Consider the following 19,056-nt stretch of genomic DNA (forward strand, 5'->3'; position numbering starts at 1 on the left):
GGCTTGATTGCCGTGGCCGCGAGGGGAGTCTTTCACGAAGAGACGGAGGAGACGGTGACGGCGCGGCGACGGATCGTGCCGAATCGCACGGTGTGGCCCGTCGTCGTACGTCGGCCTACCTTGAGGTAAAATTCGGGTGGCGCAGGCGAGAGTGAGCCGCCCGGGTGGAAGCTTCTAAAATCTGGAAACGTTGGCGACAGGTCTAGCAGCAGTGTAGCACTCGCAACAGCCCCGCATACTTATTTGGGGCTAGTTTGGAAGACATAAATTCAGAGGGTATTGGAGGGCTAAAATCTCTCTCTTCTATCCCGTAGCTCCCAAACTAGCTCTTGGGGTTTATATCTTTTCCCTACATTTATATATACGCATCCACATGTCCGTTAAAAGTGTTTGTTTTTTCCGTGTTTGTGTTTTGTTTTTTTTTTCGTGTTTGTGTTCACGCTTCTAAGCCGCACACTACTAATGCGCATGTATAGGTGTCTAGGTTTCGCCCTACCTACACACGTGTCCGGACTTAACCCCGTGGCCCAGATACCTACCGCATGACCCAAGTCACCCGACCTCGAGCCGCCTGAAGTCGAAAACCTTAAACCCTAGACATAGTCGTGTGCCCATGCTAAATCCCCATCTCGTCTGGAGTCTAAACGTCGCGCCACATCTAGCTCCTGGTCTCCATACCGTCGCATGACTCCATAGCTCCACCAGCCCACCCCATCGCGCCGGGAGCCACCAAGACGTGCCGCCCGACCACTTTCGACCTCTCTATCAGACTGTCACTCTTCACGCCCGACCATCGGTCTCTGCGGTTTGTGCCCACCCACCTACCACGTCCAACCAGGCTTTGTATCAGATTTTGATTCCGGGTTGGCTCCGCCACTAGGATATCAGGTAACAGGATAACAATATTTATTCGTAGTGTGGTAGATGATTTCTAGAGCATAGTACTATAAGAGGATACATAGACGTACAAATGAACCATCTGCCATGTTAATTAGGGCACGGTCGGATCGGCCAGGACTAGGCAAGGACACAACATGTCGTCGGACCATGTTAAGTAGAGCATCAAATTCGTGGTCATCACTATGAGTAATCAATCATCGTCTTCGTACTGATGAGAAATCCATGTCCTCTCATTACCCCCATCTCACTAGCCAACTTGTCCCTAGTAGCAAGCTTGGGTCCTAGTCCTATCTTGAATAAGAATGGATGATGGAGAATATAGGTCCACTCGTCATGACAACCGAAACATCATTGCCACCAAGGACAAACTTGCAATAAGCAACATAAGGACTAAAGTAAGTTCTTCAAGATAATGCCTCCATGGAAGAAAACGACATCGTTAGTATTGTCACCACTCACCATCGCATCCACAGAATAAGTTTTTTCATCCAAATGACCAACCAATAGATGGTGGAAGATACCTCAATAGCCTCTTTCCAAAGGGAGGTCATGGCTCCAAGAAATGTCATCATTCTTAGCTTAGAAAAAATAGGCAAATAACACTCTCAGGGCTCCATCTAACCATCACACACAATGCTAGCAACATGATCACCATCCTTGCACTTATGGGGCTTGCGTTGCAATGTTTTAGTGCCAGCTAGGTGGGATAATGGGGCTCTAGAATTTGGAGGGCGTGCACTATGTCAACCTTGGGAGCAACTCCTGGTGAGCCTAGGGCCTTAGTGCCTGTTCCAATGCTTTAGTGTAAATGTATCCTATTTTAATAGAAAATATACTTAGATGTGCATATAAAGGAGTAATTTTATGGGTATGATGTAAGAGTTTCTAAAAGAGATTATTTATATCATTCATAATTTACATAAATATAAATTTTGGTGAAAACATATCCTCTAACTGTGCCATTAAATGGATATCTAAGTGTAGACATATTTCGTATTTCTCGCTAGCCAAAGATGGAGAGTGAGAATGATTGTAAAGTACACGCAAGATATAAAAAGTTGTTGGGGACTGGAGAGTATAAAGATATAAGAGTAGAAAACAAATTTACTAAAATGACTTTCAAAGTGACAATTTAGAAAGTAAATTTTAGAAAGACTCCCGGAGATATTGTAATAAGAACAACTTCAAGAGACCCTCTATATCGTTCATAATTGCTAAAAATATAGATGTTAGTGATCCAACAACTTCTTTAGTTGGTTATCCATCTTCTATTCTAATTTTCTCGCTAACCAAAGATAGAAAAGGATAAGGACTTTAGACACAAATCAGATAAAAAATTCTTGAAGAGTAAAAAAATACAAAAATGTTTTCTAGTAACTCTCTAAAAATGATCTAGATAGTGAATTTTCAAAAGACTCCCAATGCTCTAACCATTGCATAAGAAAAAGGTAACATCGAGTGAAATTAAACCTTCTAGACAGCTTGTTTGGCTAGAAGTGGATTAATTGAAATGGATTGTGGGGGTAATAGCGAAATTAAGCTTTTGTTCGGTTAGAAGTGGATTAAAAAGGATTAAAACTCTCGCTAGTCAAAACTAAATATAAAGAGATTTGGGGGCTGTTTGGTTTGATGGCTAACTTGCCACATTTTGCCTAACTTTTGTGACTAAGGTTAGTTTTTCAATTCGAACGACTAACCTTAGACAAAGTGTGACACATTTAGCCACGAACCAAACAACCCCTTGATCCTCTCGATCTTCTCCAAATCATAACCGAACAAGGTCTTCTCGCAGTGCCGGCCGCGCCGCACATATTGTGATAAGCATCCACAGCAAAATAATTAGGTTCAGTTTGCAAGAGATCAGAGAAAACGACCCAGCTTGATTGCCACTGGTTTGTTTCAGCCTCCAAAGGTCGCGTGCTTCTTTTGTCTCACTCGCACAGGTGTCACTACGCCTGGATCCACCCATCATCAGGCCAGCCGCCAGCCGCCAGCCATCAGGTCGATCAGTTCAGTTGCGTCTGCCGCCTCGCAACCCATCTTTTAAACAAAAGGGGTAGCTTAGCTTCGCCGGCGGTCATCAATCCACTAACCTAAGCTAGGTGGGCACTGGCGGGTAGAGATGGTGATCACTGGTCGATGTGTCACGTGTGCGTCGTTCTGCGAGCGACGGCGACACATGCATCTGCACCCGCCCGGCCCGCCGGCCCTCGCGCCACGGCACGGCCAGGGGGCATCTATCTATCGGTGTCTCTGCGCGATGCCCGGCAACCGACCGATCGACGTCTGTGAGGTCATGTAGTGTAGAAAGATCAGAAGTCGGCCGTACGTGCCCGAACTTCAGCGGGCTGCGGGGCTCGCACCAGCCGCAGGGCAGGGCGGATTCGGTTCGGCCGACGACGACGACACCAGACAGCTACTCGTTCGGGAAATCGGGACGCATCAGCCGGCGACGACGCAGCAACGCATGGGGGCCGCGAATAAGTTCACCAGCGAAGCTGCGGCGAATCAGGCCAGTCCATGGCTTCTAGATCGCGCTCTGCAGGGGGATAGAGATCCATCACGGCGCACGTTTCAGCTCGGCTTGCGTTAGTTACGCAAATTTTTGTTTTTGTTTGAGATCGATGAGGAATGGAAGGCGACGTCGCCGTCGTCGTGGATCCCAGTTTAATATGCGGTGCGAACGGCGACCTTGACATGTGAAAAAGACGTCGCCTTGGACGACGTTCGGCTCCATCGTCCCGAATCATTGTACTTTTGTGTGGGCCTGCCGTCGGTCGCCGGATATGATCGGAGGAGGGAGGACGACGTGGTGAGAACGGCTGTCGTCCTGGCCTCACGAGCCACGGGGGAGGGGAGGTGCGCTCCGTGCACGGAAAGCGGCCGGTTTCCGTATGCAAGGCAAAAGATTCATTAGCCAAGCATGAAGCATCTTTCCTCGACTAATATAAGGAGTATTTAGTTTCTAGTGACTAATTTTTATGGTTTGTTTGATTCGTGATTAATTGTGTCACACTTTAAATAAGATTAGTCGTTCGAATTAAATAATTAACTAACTTTATGCAGAAAAGTTCAGACAAAATGTGGTAAGTTAGGCACCAAACCAAACATACCTTTGTCTCTACATTTTATTTTATTTTAGTCTCTAAATTACTAAATACGAAACAAAATAGAGAAATTAAAATTAGTCCGTAGAAACCAAACACTCTAAGAGCATCTCTTATCAATTTTGTTACTCCCTTCATTCCCTTCATTCTAATTTATAATCCGTTTAAATTTTTTATTCCAAATTTGACCGACTCATCTTCAAAAAATTCTATGATCATTATTGATTTTTACCGTGATATCATTTAGCATATAATATGCTTTAAGTATGACTTTGAATTTTTTTGTTTTTTCAAAAAATGAATAATATGAGTCGATCAAACTTAACATAGAAAAGGCAAACAAGTTTTAAATTTTGACGGAGGAAGTATTTTTGTTTTTTAAAACATGAAGGAGGCTACATATCTTCTATCTTAGTATAGAAGGCTCTAAATACCATCATCTCTTCTAAATAAAGAAGACAACATCCTCTCAGCCTTTCCCATGTCCTTAAATAAAAAATATAAAGGACAAATTTTAGGTAATCTGCTACGTCATTAGTCTCCTCTATTCTAAAATAGTTTTAGGGTGCTCTCTTAAAGCAAATTATTAAAGATGTAGTGTAAGAAATTCGATGAAAATGAGCTAAGTTTCATATACTCCGTAGCCAATAGTTTGTCTACAGTTTTGTCATCCTAACTCAATTATTTTAGCTTGATCAAATTATAAAAATACATTAGCATTTATAATCCTAATTCAGAGTGTGTTTTCTCGTATAAATGTTATAGATCCAGATTCTCCTAAAACGGTTTTAGAAGATGAATTAAAGCTATTTTTAAAAGTTGTTTGACCGGTAGTCTATATTCTAATAGCACATGTATGAGGCAGGGATGGCTCTAAGTCTCAACTCTAATGTGGAGTTGTAGTTTATAATATCAATTTAAATAGTTTTAAAAATATTTTTAATCTAAATTAATAAACGAAATGATTTATAACTTTATCTCCATAATTTTCGGGAGCATATAATGACCTACTTTACCAAATTTTCTGGAGATTAAGGGATGTTTGACAGAGCTCCCACAGCTCTGCTCCTAGCGAGAATCACTTCTAAGAAACCAAACGGCTAAAAACTGAGTTGCTCCATGGTGGGAGTGAAGTGAATCTAGTATCCATTTTATACTAGAGAGTGGGAGCAAAAAAATTGTTTCCCAATGCTCCCAACCTGCTCCCCTCGGGAATCACTTCACGCACAATTTGTCAAATGATTTTCGTCAAATAGATTCACTTCTACTTCATAATCATTTAGAATCACTATATTGGAGATTTAGCTCTCGGAGCTAGAAAATCATGGAGCGAAGCTCTGCCGAACGAGGCTTAAGAGCATCTCCAAGTGCTTCCCAGAAAATTACTCCTCAAAAATAGTTTTAAGGAACATCTAAATAATTGGAGGTAGATTTTAATCCTTGCTCCAACAGATTCCTTAAAGCGACAGATTGTTTCTGGGGAGCCCAAAAAGTCTCTCATTTGTAGCTACAAATGAGAGAGTTTTAAGGGCTATGAAAAAGTTGGGAGCGCTTTAGAAGAACTGTTAGAGACACGTTTTTGTATTTTCCAAAAAAACGGATTTAGGAAAGACTTCTTAGAGCATCTCCAAAAGCTCCCCAGACGTCTTCCTTAAATCTATTTTTTTTGAAAAACACAAAAACATGTCTCCAACAGTTCCCCTAAAGCGCTCCTAATTTTTTCCTAGCCCTTAAAATTCCCTCATTTGTAGCTACAAATGAGGGGATTTTTGGGCTCCCTAGAAACAACTGACGCTTTAAGGGATCTGTTGGAGAAAGGATTAAAACATACCTCCATTTATTATTTAGATGTCTCTTAAAACTGATTTTAAGGAGTCGTTTTATGGAGAGCTCTTGAAAATGCTTTTAAGTAGCTCTTGAAGATGCTCTAAGCTATCTCAGATAGGGCCCAAGACAGCCACTATAAAACCACCCCTCCTATGAATTCAGACAAAGTACGTGAAATGTCTTTCACTCATGACCCGTTTGGCGCCATTATTGGAAGAATAGGAAACCAATTCAATGAACCAAATGCTCCCTTAATTTCATTAAATTATCTAAAAGACAATCAAAACTAGAAGAACTTAACTACCTACATCGGACCGTTGGAAGAAAAAAATACTAGTACTATATATAAATTAAAAAAATTATGACTACTCTAGATCAAGTTTTAAAATAGCGGCATCATTTTTTTCGAGGCTACAAAGCTATAGCGCGGCCATAGCGCAACTATAACAAATAGCGGATTTAAAAAAACATGCATAATTTATGCAAAATATATATATGAAAGTCAAGATATTTTACTAAGGCCAGTATGTTTTTAAGGCTCTAGGAGACTAGAGACAGTACACATTACTTGATTCATGGAATTCAAGTGTGTTTAGCACTTTAATAACATAGTTAGCCACAAGCTAGCTAGCTGCACAACATGATAATTAATTGATTTACTTAGTTCTAAATACTAGAGTATTAAAGAATTTACCATCTCGCTAACATAGTAGCAACACAATACTATGATTTTGTACATACCAAAAAACTTATTAGTGTAATCTATTGATCAAGCATAGAGTCATCTGAATAAGAAAAAGGAGCACATACTTGAGGACTATTGATCCATGTCAATATCATGTGAATCATCTTATTATGTATAAAGCAAGTTCAGGTTGTTATGTATGAAAAAAATTTATATTTATCTTATTCTTCTTCATGATATTGACATGGATCTAAAGCTACGATATTTATCTTGTCCCTTAAATATCATTGAGCCTCCTCATCCTTCTTCATTGCATTCATTATTTTTTGTCTAACGTGAAAAATAGAAATAGTGTGGATATTTAGCGCCAAAGCTATGACGTTTAGCGGAGCTAAATCGAGCTATAACGGTTGTAGCTGAAATAGCGTCTAAAATTGAAATATCGTAGCTTTAGGTCCTTCGATACAAAAGGCTATAGCGCCGCTATAGCCCGCTATTTTAAACCCTGCTCTAGATGCATGGATCTATTATGCTTTGAAGCTACAAGGTTTAATTGTAGCCCTAATTTTTGGAAGGTGCTAATGCAAGACCGTCAACATATAATTACGTATGTCCCTTTTGAATGCCGTTCTCGTTTATTAAAAAAATCAAATATACTTAACTTTAACTAACTGTATCGTAGAGATTATCGTTACTTATGATAATTGTTAGATGTATTTTTCAAATATGTCTATTTGGAGTTACAAATATTATTGATGTTTTTCATAAATCTAGTTAGATTTAGTAAGTACGAGGTCTTGTTTGAGGTTCTGTTTGGGAATAAAGTTTTTAAAAACCATAGTTTTTCGAAATACTACAACATGCTTTAGTAATGATAAAACCACAACTTAAAATGCTATAGTTTTGAAAACTGAGGTCCAAATCTAAGTTTAAAATACCTTAAAATAACTACAATATTTAATATTTACAGTACTTTAGTTTTGAAAACAGAGATTTTAGCTAACCTACCAAACATCATTTTGTATATAATAATGCAATATTTAAGAATACATCGGTATTTTTCTAAAACACGAGAATACTACATTATTTTTCTAAAATTGTGAAAAAGCACACTGATCCCTGATCTGCACAAAACCTTAGGTGACATAAAAACCCGATGGAGTAGTCAGAGTGTGTAGGTCTGTATTATCCATACATTTTTTTTATTATTAAATACCGTATACTATACTGGTGAAGAGAGTAATAATCCTCTAGACTCTAGTGGGCAAACTTTATGTATTTGGACTCCCAATACAAGCACATGGTGCAATTCATCCATCCATGCAACATGCATGTAGTATACAGTGGTCTCACACTCTCACCAACCAGGTCCACTGTTCCGGGCGCAGTCGACAGTCGTCCCAGCAGACCAGAGCACCCGCAAGGGCCGCAACCGGCATTGCGCCGGCAATTGAAAACTGCTTGAATCCGGCGAACCGGACACGGGACATCGGACCGGACCGGACCGGACCGGACCGGACCGGAACCTCCTCCACTCGAAGCGAATTCCCCACCGGCTCACCTTGCACGGTACTACGTGGCGAAGACCCCTTGAAGTCGTGGCTCCGCAGACATTTTCGCCCGTCCCTGCTATAAGTGGCACGCCGGGCGGGTAAGCGGCGGCGCGCGGCGACCCCCGCAGCAGCTCCGAACCTTCTCCCAGCCGGCGCAGGAAGCTCACCGGGAAGCCGGTGCAAAACCCCCAAGATCACACACACACACACCCCAGCTACAAATCCGTCCGCCAGCCCCCGTCGACATCCCTCACTCCCCCATGCGCACCGGCAGCTCACCGATCCCCGGAGCCGCTACTGCTATAAATACAAAGCTTCCCCGGCGGTGGTCTAGCCGGCCATGGCGGCAGTCGGAGCGCACCCAGTGCTGTACCACCACCCGGCGCCGGCGGGCGACGCCTCCTCCATGTCCTCCTACTTCTCCCACGGAGGCAGCTCCACCACCTCCAGCTCTGCGTCCAGCTTCACCGCCGCGCTCGCGCCGACGACGACGGCGCTCGCCGAGCATTTCGACATCTCCGAGTTCCTCTTCGACGACGCTGCGGGCGCTGGGGTCGCCGGCGCGCCAGGTGTGTTCGCCGATGGCGCGGCCCGCCCCGTCGTCCTGCCGGTGCCGGATGCCGCTGGTGGTGGTGCAATTATCGGCGCAGCCGCTGGGTGAGTGGCGCGAGCGCGTCGATTCGATCGACGCTTGCTTAATTAGCACCCGTTTCTCTGGTGGTCGGGTCGGGGCTTTCTTCATTTCGTCTGAACCGTACCCACCGGCCGGGCTGTTCGTGCTGGGCATTTCAGGGGCGCGGCTGCGGCGTCGGAGGTGCCAGAGCGGCCGCGGACGACGCGGATCGCGTTCCGGACGAGGTCGGAGATCGAGATCCTGGACGACGGCTACAAGTGGAGGAAGTACGGCAAGAAGTCCGTCAAGAACAGCCCCAACCCAAGGTAACTAGTAATCTGTAGTACATGATCACAATTACTCCAGTACTAGCTAGCTAGGAGTAGCACTAGTAGGCGCATTTCGCGATATTGCAGCAGCTAGCCATCTCTCTCAATCACAGTGTCACACATGACATGCGTGGTGGTGCGCGCCCGCAGGAACTACTACCGGTGCTCGACGGAAGGGTGCAACGTGAAGAAGCGGGTGGAGCGGGACAAGGACGACCCCAGCTACGTGGTGACGACGTACGAGGGGATGCACAACCACGTCAGCCCCAGTACGGTGTACTACGCCAGCCAGGACGCCGCCTCCGGCCGCTTCTTCGTCGCCGGCACGCAGCCACCGGGCTCCCTCAACTGATCCCCGGCGGCCCATCGCGACGTACGGTCCGCTCCACCCTACCACCGCACCTATCTGGTTTCGACTCCCAGATGGCAGGCTGGCAGCTAGCTAGTCGGCGGTATACACTAGTAAGTAGTAGTAGGATAGGCCGGCCGACACCCGATAGGTGATCGGCTGGTGGGTCGGTTTCCCGAGGTGGATTTCTCGTTTGGGTTTCTAGCACACCCCTCCGCTCCTCCCTCTTTTCCCCGTCCTTTTCCTGCTCCGATCATGGAAAGGGCCGGCGGCTGGCTGGCTGGCTGGCTGTTGCGATCGAATAGTATGTAGTGGTGGTGGTGCTGCTGTTCATGCTGGGTTCCAAGAGAGGTTTAATTTCCCATTGCCTTGAGCTCAGCTAAATTATTAGTCCGGGACGGAAATGTAGCATATACTGCATTGACCGTGTAATAAGATGTACAGAGGCTGTCCCAACGTTGGACACAAGATACTTAGATTATATCTAGTATGCTGCGCAAGTCTGGAATGTGCGGCGTGTATAAGATTGCACACATGTGCACAAACGCACACCGAGCCAAGCGTGCCACTAGATCCACTGTTTGTTTCTTCAGACGACACTTGATTTTTTTCCCTATCGGATTGTTTGGGCCCACTTGGACCGGGCTTAAATTACAAGCAGTGCGAATGTAAGGGCATGTATAATCCACACTAATGACTAGTTTGGGGTCACAAAACCGGAGAGAATTAGGGGGTGTTCGAATGTATTTAGTTAGTTGGCTAAAAATTATTAGTGTAATTAGCTAGCTAACAAATAGCTACCTAACTATTTACTAATTACCAAAAATAGATAATGACTAAACTATTAGCTAGAGTGTTTGGATGACTCAACTAATTTTAGCTAATAACTATTAGCTCTAGTGCATTCAAACATCCTCTTAGAGGGCTAAAATCTCCTTCTTATTCATTTTGAATAAGAAGGAGATTTTAGTGTAACACCTTAAATTTATATTCTGTGAAATTGTGAAAACTTCTAAAAAAATTGTAATACTAGACTACCTTTAAATAAGGATTTCCTTTCTCTCAAAACTACTTTTCTCTTAAAAATAAATAGAAAGAAAGACTTTCAATATATCTACCAAAATGGAGGATTCACCCCCATAAACCACATGATTATAAAAATCCAGAATAATTAACTAATAACCGATGTGGACTTATTTTTAACAAATCCAAAATAACAGGGTGTGTGATGCATATTGGAAATATTAGTCTAAATAGGTAAATAAAGCAATTTATATAATTTTTTGTTGCATTTCATGTTGGTTCTTTGAATTTTGCATTTAAATTTAGGTTTTAAAACCAAAACAGATTTGGATTTTATTTGAAAGAAGACACAAGAAATAAAAAATAATAATATAAACAGAAAAAGGAGAAGCTTTATCTGCGTGGGCCAAAACTCACCCCGCGACCCATTTCACCTGCACTCTTTCCCCACCACCAGTCTCATGGCCCACTATCCTCCCTTTCTCTTCTTTTTTTGGTAAATTACATGTGTCGCTGTTGGGTGGGCCACTCTTGTCAAGAGTCATCCTCAACCTGGAGTCTGCCTTGACCTGGCGCCGAGATCCGCTCGGTATTACCCACACCTCTTAACCCGAGGCACCTCCCCAAGGGTCTCCAACCTCAGGCAAATCTCCGCCTCGCTTGAGGTCACCACCGCTCCGTCCGTCTCGCCCGAGCTAAGTCCGACAGATAAGACAAAGGCACCCGAAAACTGGTGGGGAACACTCGCATTTAATGCGCACACCTACTCCACGCAGCGGCACAAGAGCACAGTGGCTAACAAGCTAAGACAACAATCATGTTCGAGCACAACAACATGATTACACCCCCGCTACTGTACGCGCACGCCGCCTGCCATCCCCGGTGGGACATCTAATACGACGGGAGAAGCAGAACCGGCCCTCGAGCATAAATCTTTGCCTCGCCCGATGCTGAGTTCGGCCTCGAGCACAATCTCCGTCTCGCCCGACGCTGAGTTCAGCCTCGGGTGATTTCTCCGCCTTGCCCGAGCTTGGCCTCGACCACGTGCTCCACCGTGAATCTCGCGGGCGGCCACTCCGCCGACTATGCCACACATCAGGGATGGCTCAACCAACGCCTCGGGAAGACTTCCGCCTCGCCCGAGCAGGGCTCAAACCTCGATAAACGCAACAAGGAATCACGATGTCACCCAACACAAGGACGCCGGCGCATCCCGTAAGCAGGCTTTTACCATACCACGGTGCTGTTACAACAACTATGGTATGGACAACCCCTCCCCCGGGGGCTCGGGCGTACGACCGACCCCTCCGCTTCCGCCTCGGCTCTCAGTAGGAAATCAGCGGGCGCAAGTTAACAATGCAGTGCATCGTCATATCAATCACAGGACGCCAAGACATCTCCTCTTGGAATACGACGACCCCGAGCTTTACATCATACATCTCCTACATGTATAAATAGGGCAGTGTAGTTCTTGCAAGGGGCAAGGGAGACACACAGGACGAACGCTCAGTAGTTTCCCACTAAGACTTAGACGTTGACACTTGCCTCAATCATTTCCAGGAACTTGAAGACTTTCCCTTTCCCGTTGTGCTTGTAATCCCGGTTGTAGGCACTTAGGTGCGAGTAATATAAGTATCATTCCTCTCTGCTAGAAGTAGGGCTTTGCATTGGCCGAACCAGGATAAACTGATTGTGTCAACTCGCACACTATCTAGATTCTGGGCACATGACATTGTTTACTAGTTGGTTAGGACCCTTAGCCCGAACACCGACAAGTGGCTAATTAGCCGACAAATAATTAGTTAGCAGAAATAGTCAGGGTATGTTTGGAGACTTGATTAATAAATGTTTGTTCTCTTTATACGATCTATTAGCACCTATTACTATTAGTAAGGTCAAATGGCCAATAGACAAAAGTTTGCTAGCCCTCCAGCTAACAATTAACTAATTTGTTAGCCGGTCTGTTTGAAGATTAAAGTGCTAAAATGAGACGACCCTTAGCCAATCAAAACAATTACAAGGAAACAACGTGCGCTTAGCCATTTGTCGTGACAGATTTTGAAACCGTTTCCCGAGAGCATCTTAAAAAAAACTTCCAAAAAACCACCTCCAAAATATGGTTTTTGAGAGCAACATAAAAACAATTGGGAGTAAATTTTCTTTAAATCTCTAATGGTTCCTCCTCTAAATATATACCAAAAATTATTTAATCTTGGTCATATCATCTTTGACATTCATATCCATTTAAGCGTCATGTCATCTTTAACCTAGGTTATTTTTTCCATTACACCGTCTATGGGGGATATATATCCCATGTGGACCGCTAAAAGGGACATCCGTGGGTCGAACAGAGTAAATCACACGGGCTGTTCTACTCTAAAAAATGGACACGTGGATCCGTACGCGCGAAACTGAAAAATCGCAACCAACCCATGCATGTATGTAGACTTGATTATAGCAGCGAGCTCAACAGTGTAAATCCTAACTCCGTGGATTATATAAAGCAGAGTAGAAACCAGTACAAACCGATTGAATTCTCTTATATGCTAGATAGAACATAGACTTCATACACTATGACCCTGTTTGGGATATCTCGAGCTGCAAGAAATTTGGTGGAGTTAGTGGAGCAGGTCATTAGATGCTCTAGAAAATCGTGTAGCTAGAGCTGGAGTTGTAAGCCTTTAGAAGTTATTTTGAAAATTTTAATCATTTTAACCCAGAAGCAATTCCATCACAACCACACACATGACATAGGGTATTACACATCTTCGTGGCCTGAACCTGTATAAATCTCTGTGCTTCTATTGTGCTCAGTCACAAACCATCTAGCTATGTGCTGATTTCGCCAACCCACAAACAAAAACACTACTTGAGATACCATATAGGGACACTGCCGATGCTAGACACTGATACCATCGTTGATGGATAGTGGAGCACGACTGAGAGACAGAGCATGACAACGACAAATGGCGTCATAGGTAGATAAGTCGACTTAGGGTGGATAGCCGACACTGGATGGCCGACGACATATGGATCACTGATGGGATGGCGTGGTTAGTGGCAATAGGACGGCAGGAAACAAAATTGGCAATGTGGTGGGTGGAGTAGTGATGATGTGGCAGTGAAAAATAGTTTTGGCAACCAAACAACCTCCCTATTTTAATCACAATAAAGGGAGTTTTGTGGATATCAAAAAGTCGAAAGTATGGGTGGTAACGAATTCTGAATTTTACACTATAAAATTTAAGGACTAGAATCGAACTCTATCTCTTATTCATTTTTGAACTAAAATTTATTAAGAGATTAAATAAACTATGAAGAAACATTTGGATCGTAATCTATTATCACCATAGTTAAGAGTGATTTAGGGAAGTTGTTGGATGTGTTTTTTCAAAAAAAAAGGGAAGACTTTAGTGATGCGTTTGGTTGCAGTTTCTTCTCATCCCTCTAGTCTTGACTCTTGAGACAACTATGTGATAATTTTATCCTAATCTCTAACCTTAAACTAAACAATAACTTTATTGAGGATCGTCTCATCTTGTCTTATTTCGGCTGATTGGTTCCTTGCACCTGTGCAGACACGCTCGTGCGAAGCTGTCTGATCGGATATAGTCGTTTCGACCGTACAAACGGATGTAGATAATAAATATCAAACTGACTTATTTTACATTCACTCAAACTGCGCACATCTTTAAGGTACATACGTTTAAGTCAACGCATCCAGTGATTCATGACTTGGACAAGACGACAGTTGCCAGCAAAGGCTGCAGTCCGCAACCATCCCGCTGCTCTCCGTTCCATCACCTTGCGTCTTGCGCTCGGCAGCCTCGTCTCCCCCCTCTTTCGGCGAATGCCACGCCGCCTCGAATCGCGCGCTCATGGCCCGAGCGATCAGCCTCTTACCACCTCTCCACCCCCAATCCATCAGCGCCAAAAATAGATAGGGGATGAGGAATCGCCTCTGGTGCCTGGTTCGCACCCCATTCCCCTCCGCCTCCCGGTTCGATGCTGGTATCGCGCGCCTCTGCACGCGCTCGAGTCGGACCACACGGCGTGCCTACTTGGCGGCGAGGCAACCGGCGACCGGCGCAAGGGAGGGAGCCGACGCCGCTGCCGAACCTGATTCGACCTCGCCGACGACAGCCGTCGCGTTTTGGTGATCGCATTACGCATGGTGGGTGTTTCTCTGTTTGGGCTCTCGTTCTCATATATGAATATGTAGTTACGCTGTTTGTTGTTGGTGGTGCTGTGTTCGGTGCCGCGCGCTCCGTCGTGCAGTTCACTAGGTTAGGTTGTCACTTGTCAGACGACCGGGTTAAGGCGGGACACTGTGGCTATTGGTTGTGTGATTGTGTGCTACGAGGTGAACTCGTTGGATTTTGGACCCTTTGTGGTAGGCGAGGGGTTCTGTTTTCGAGGATTTGGTCTCGAGTGGCCCAGTTGGTTGGAATTTCAGAATTCCCCAAGTACACTCGATCATCAGCCTCATTTGATGTAGCTGAAGTGTTTGATCGATGGCTGAGTATTTAGATTACCAGTAAGCAGAGCCACATGCTAAAATGCACTTTGGGTTAAAACCTAACCCACTTTGCTCGCACAGGTTGATCCAATACGACGAAATGAATTCATATTTCTAGCCTTCTAGGCATTGTCATGGTATGATGGACTTAATGCGTGCATATACCAGCTGGAACGAGTAATATCTGAAATTTTAATTTGGCCATGAAGTTAATGTTATACTATTGCTAGTAGTTAATATTCTCTTGTAACTACCTTGAAACCAGGATAGGTACCACCATTCAGCAGTCAATATGGTTGTATAAGTAGGTATTGACTGAATGCTAGCATTTTTTTGTTCATGACCGATTGTTGTTTTGCCCAAGATTTTATGAAGTTCATCATTATCATAATTTATTTTAACAGTATAATCAACTTTCTTAAAGTATATCTTTCATGGTTTGTTCTGACTTTATGCTTTTTTGCGCAAAATAATTATGTATCACTTGGTCTTTTCCCGAATCGCAACCTTCTCTCATCATTTGGCGAGCCATCAGTAGATTCAGCCAATTTCACCAATGTTCCATGCATCATGCTATGTGCCGTTCATTATGATATGTACTTTTTCTCAAACACATTGTAATATGTACTCCCTCCATTCCAGATTATAAGACATTTTGGCTTTCTAGATACATAGTTATTACTATGTTTCTGGACATAATGTACATCTAGGTGCTAGCAAAAGCTATGTACTTAGAAAAGCTAGAATGACTTACAGTTTGGATGGAGTGAGTAGTCTTTTCCTGAATTTTGTGGTGATTTGTCCTTTTGCACTTATTCTGTGCAACTTTAACAGAGATGTACATTCATTGTCTATCAACATAGACTTTTCAGACATGCTGTGTTTTTTTGACTTGGCTTGTTTTCAGGCTGCCACATTAAAGATTGTTGTAGGCTCTCATATATGGCTGGAGGATAAAGATTTAGTTTGGATTGATGGCGAGGTTTTCCGAACTGAAGGTCAAAATGTCCATGTCCACACTACCAATGGAAAGACGGTATGTGTATCTGATGTTGCTTGTTGATCTTACATGATTCAGTAATGCATCCATTTCCGCATAATAAGACTCATCTTTGTGCCTATGTCCTATAACTTCCATGGTCTAGTACCTGTCTCTCTCTCTCTCTCTCTCTGCATTCATAACTGCATCACTAACATAACAGATGGTGACACTGTATTACAGTGATGTGCAACAGTGCTCTATGCAGCATATATTCTATTATTTTTCATAGAGATCAATGCATAAACCTAGTCTATACGTGATTTAGATCTTGAGCAGTCAAAGTGGGTGTATCATTTACCGAATTTAAGAGTTATTTTAACAAAACTACAATTATAATACCTCTTTAAAGAACAAAATAATCTGAAAGGAATTTCATATTTTGGTCTGAGTTGCATTAGGGTATGCAAACCTAGTCCTGTTTATTTTGGCTTGATCTTATTCACATGTTATATGTTGCACAACCTGTGCCATTTCTTCTATTCCATGAAACCAGGTTACTGTGAGCATATCAGACATTCATCCAAAGGACACAGAAGTGCCATCTGATGGCATTGATGACATGACAAGGCTATCATACTTGCATGAACCTGGTGTTCTAAATAATCTTGCTGTTCGATATGCAAAAAATATAATTTATGTGAGTATTTGTTCACTCAATCTTATTGTCACATGGAAATGACTAAAGCAAAATGAGTTTGCCCCCTCCTCTTTCCTAATATTCCAAATTTTCTGAGTTACAGACCTATACTGGCAATATTCTGATTGCAATTAATCCATTCCAAAGTCTGCCCCATCTTTCTGAACCCCGTACCATGGAGAAGTACAAAGGTGCAAATTTTGGTGAGCTCGACCCTCACGTGTTTGCAATTGCCGATGTTTCTTACAGGTGAATGCCTACAGTAACAGACTAAGAGTGGTGAATGATTTCTTAGAATGAAGTACAATGTGGCAGTGATATTGATGGAACCTTTTGTGACATTCTTTTGGATAAGGAAACAGGCAGATGATGAATGAGGGAAAGAGCAACTCCATTTTGGTGAGCGGTGAAAGCGGTGCTGGTAAAACTGAAACCACAAAGATGCTAATGAGATATCTTGCTTTTTTGGGCGGACGGTCTAAAACAGGGGGGAGGACAGTTGAACAACAAGTTTTAGAAGTAAGTTAGGAAACATAATTTCTTACAAGACTTCTTGTTGTTAGTAACAGCGTCCTGTATCTCCAAAAGGCAGTGGAGGCCTTTAAAGTAACATGCCTGTAGTTTCACTTGAAACTGGTCTGTTTTATCTGATTATACTTTTGTGCAGTCTAATCCAGTCCTTGAAGCTTTTGGCAATGCAAAGACTGTCCGTAACAACAACTCAAGGTCATCTTTTTAAACTGTTTTGAGTCTTGGAAGAACATGGTTTGGAAATTATATAGTATGGCATATTAAACTCTTTATGTATGGAATAGAACTAAACCTTCATATTTAGGGAAACACTTGTTTAATATTTCCTCAAACACTTGTTTATTTTCTATGACATGATGAAGTCGATTTGGAAAATTTGTTGAAATCCAATTTGACAAGAGTGGGAAGATATCAGGTGCTGCCATTAGAACATATTTGCTTGAAAGATCTCGTGTTTGCCAAATCAATAGTCCAGAGAGAAACTACCATTGCTTTTACTTTCTATGTGCAGCACCGTTGGAGGTAATTTCCTAGTTTAATATGATTGGATGTGTCTCAGATTCATTTGCTGATGAATATATATGCTGCTGGCAGGATATCAAAAGTTATAAGCTTGGTGACCCATCATCATTCCACTATCTCAACCAATCTACGTGCATTAAACTTGACGAAATTAGTGATGCTAAGGAGTATCTTGCAACACGAAGTGCAATGAATACAGTTGGCATTACTGAGCAGGAACAGGTTTCTGGCTTGTGTATCTTTCGATTGATTGTAGAGCATGTAGATATGTGTATAGATTTTTAAGCAAACATGTTTGTATTACAGGAGGCTATATTCCGGGTAGTTGCTGCTGTGCTTCATCTCGGGAACATCAGTTTTGTGAAAGGGAGAGAGGCAGATTCATCTGTAATAAAGGACGAGAAAGCTAGGTTCCATCTTAATGCAACAGCAGAGCTCTTGATGTATGCCTAATATTTCCTCCATGTTCCTATAATTTTCTACAAACCCTGTTTTGTTCTTGTAAAAGAAAGGGAGCACAATAAGGAAACAAACTGTAATGCGCATACATTCACATTTATAACTATGATGCACTGTGCCATTCTTATTACAGGTGCGATTGTGGAAATCTGGAGAACGCATTAATAAAGAGGAAAATAAATACACCAGAAGGAGTTATAACCACAACAGTTGATCCTAATTCTGCTACTGTTAGCAGGGATGGCTTAGCAAAGCAAATATATTCTCAGCTATTTGACTGGTAGTTGGACAACTGTGTACTTTATTCCTAAATCATGTATACCGTGCAGATTTGTAAGTGTATTTGATTGTACCATGTGCAGGCTCGTAAACAGACTAAATGCCTCCATAGGACACGATACATCCTCTGACCGATTGATTGGAGTACTTGATATCTATGGTTTCGAAAGTTTTAAGACTAATAGGTATTTTTTAATTAAAATATGATTCTAATGTACAATTGAAGACCATTTATAGATGTCTCTTGTCTTGAACTCTTTTTCATACTATGGAAACAGCTTTGAACAATTATGCATCAATTTCACCAATGAAAAACTTCAACAGCATTTTAATCAGGTACCTGTGGATGTTCACTATATTATATTTCTCTTTGCTTCTATGGATTGATAAAGGAGTTAGTATTTGTCTTGGCAGAATGTCTTCAAAATGGAGCAGGAAGAGTATAACAGGGAGCAGATTGACTGGAGCTACATAGAATTTGTTGACAACCAAGATGTTCTAGACTTGATTGAGAAGGTGTGGGGTGTTCTTAACCTTTTTTTGGTTTTTCAGTTTTATTTAAGTTTTAAGGTAGAAGGGCAGGCTTGGTGCATTGGTGAGTTTGAACTCCTTTTTTTTATTTTTCAGAAGCCTGGTGGAATTATTGCACTTCTTGATGAAGCTTGGTGAGTTTGAACTTCT

At 42.7% G+C, this 19,056-nt stretch overlaps 2 protein-coding genes across 16 annotated transcripts in view; both read left to right on the forward strand.

Annotated features, from left to right (window-relative positions):
• Positions 1 to 8,141: 8,141 nt before the first annotated feature.
• Positions 8,142 to 9,693, forward strand: LOC103630663 (probable WRKY transcription factor 50). The gene is made up of 3 exons (NM_001351945.1): positions 8,142 to 8,729; positions 8,865 to 9,011; positions 9,165 to 9,693. The coding sequence occupies exons 1-3, from the start codon at positions 8,413 to 8,415 to the stop codon at positions 9,364 to 9,366; spliced, it is 666 nt and encodes a 221-aa protein (NP_001338874.1). The 5' UTR covers positions 8,142 to 8,412; the 3' UTR covers positions 9,367 to 9,693.
• A 4,449-nt stretch (positions 9,694 to 14,142) lies between these two features.
• LOC100383772 (uncharacterized) overlaps positions 14,143 to 19,056 on the forward strand; it is a 69,120-nt gene continuing 64,206 nt past the window's right edge. For 5 of the 15 annotated variants that reach the window (XR_004849983.1, XM_023300307.2, XM_035959747.1 and 2 more), the window contains exons 1-14: positions 14,162 to 14,560; positions 15,813 to 15,941; positions 16,441 to 16,584; positions 16,688 to 16,833; positions 16,947 to 17,103; positions 17,252 to 17,310; positions 17,478 to 17,637; positions 17,710 to 17,859; positions 17,944 to 18,080; positions 18,230 to 18,376; positions 18,459 to 18,560; positions 18,654 to 18,711; positions 18,790 to 18,891; positions 19,003 to 19,040. Coding sequence is in view for 12 of the 15 variants with exons in the window: in XM_023300307.2 (XP_023156075.1) it covers positions 14,558 to 14,560; positions 15,813 to 15,941; positions 16,441 to 16,584; positions 16,688 to 16,833; positions 16,947 to 17,103; positions 17,252 to 17,310; positions 17,478 to 17,637; positions 17,710 to 17,859; positions 17,944 to 18,080; positions 18,230 to 18,376; positions 18,459 to 18,560; positions 18,654 to 18,711; positions 18,790 to 18,891; positions 19,003 to 19,040 (1,532 nt within the window). In the remaining 3 variants the exon portion in view is untranslated. Of the gene's footprint in view, positions 14,561 to 15,812; positions 15,942 to 16,440; positions 16,585 to 16,687; positions 16,834 to 16,939; positions 17,104 to 17,251; positions 17,366 to 17,477; positions 17,638 to 17,709; positions 17,860 to 17,943; positions 18,081 to 18,229; positions 18,377 to 18,458; positions 18,561 to 18,653; positions 18,712 to 18,789; positions 18,892 to 19,002; positions 19,041 to 19,056 lie in introns of those variants that run through there. The other 10 variants (XR_004849984.1, XR_004849985.1, XM_023300315.2 and 7 more) reach the window with 9 other exon arrangements.

Source organism: Zea mays, chromosome 6 (assembly GCF_902167145.1).
Source record: "Zea mays cultivar B73 chromosome 6, Zm-B73-REFERENCE-NAM-5.0, whole genome shotgun sequence".
Classification (NCBI taxonomy): domain Eukaryota; kingdom Viridiplantae; phylum Streptophyta; class Magnoliopsida; order Poales; family Poaceae; genus Zea; species Zea mays.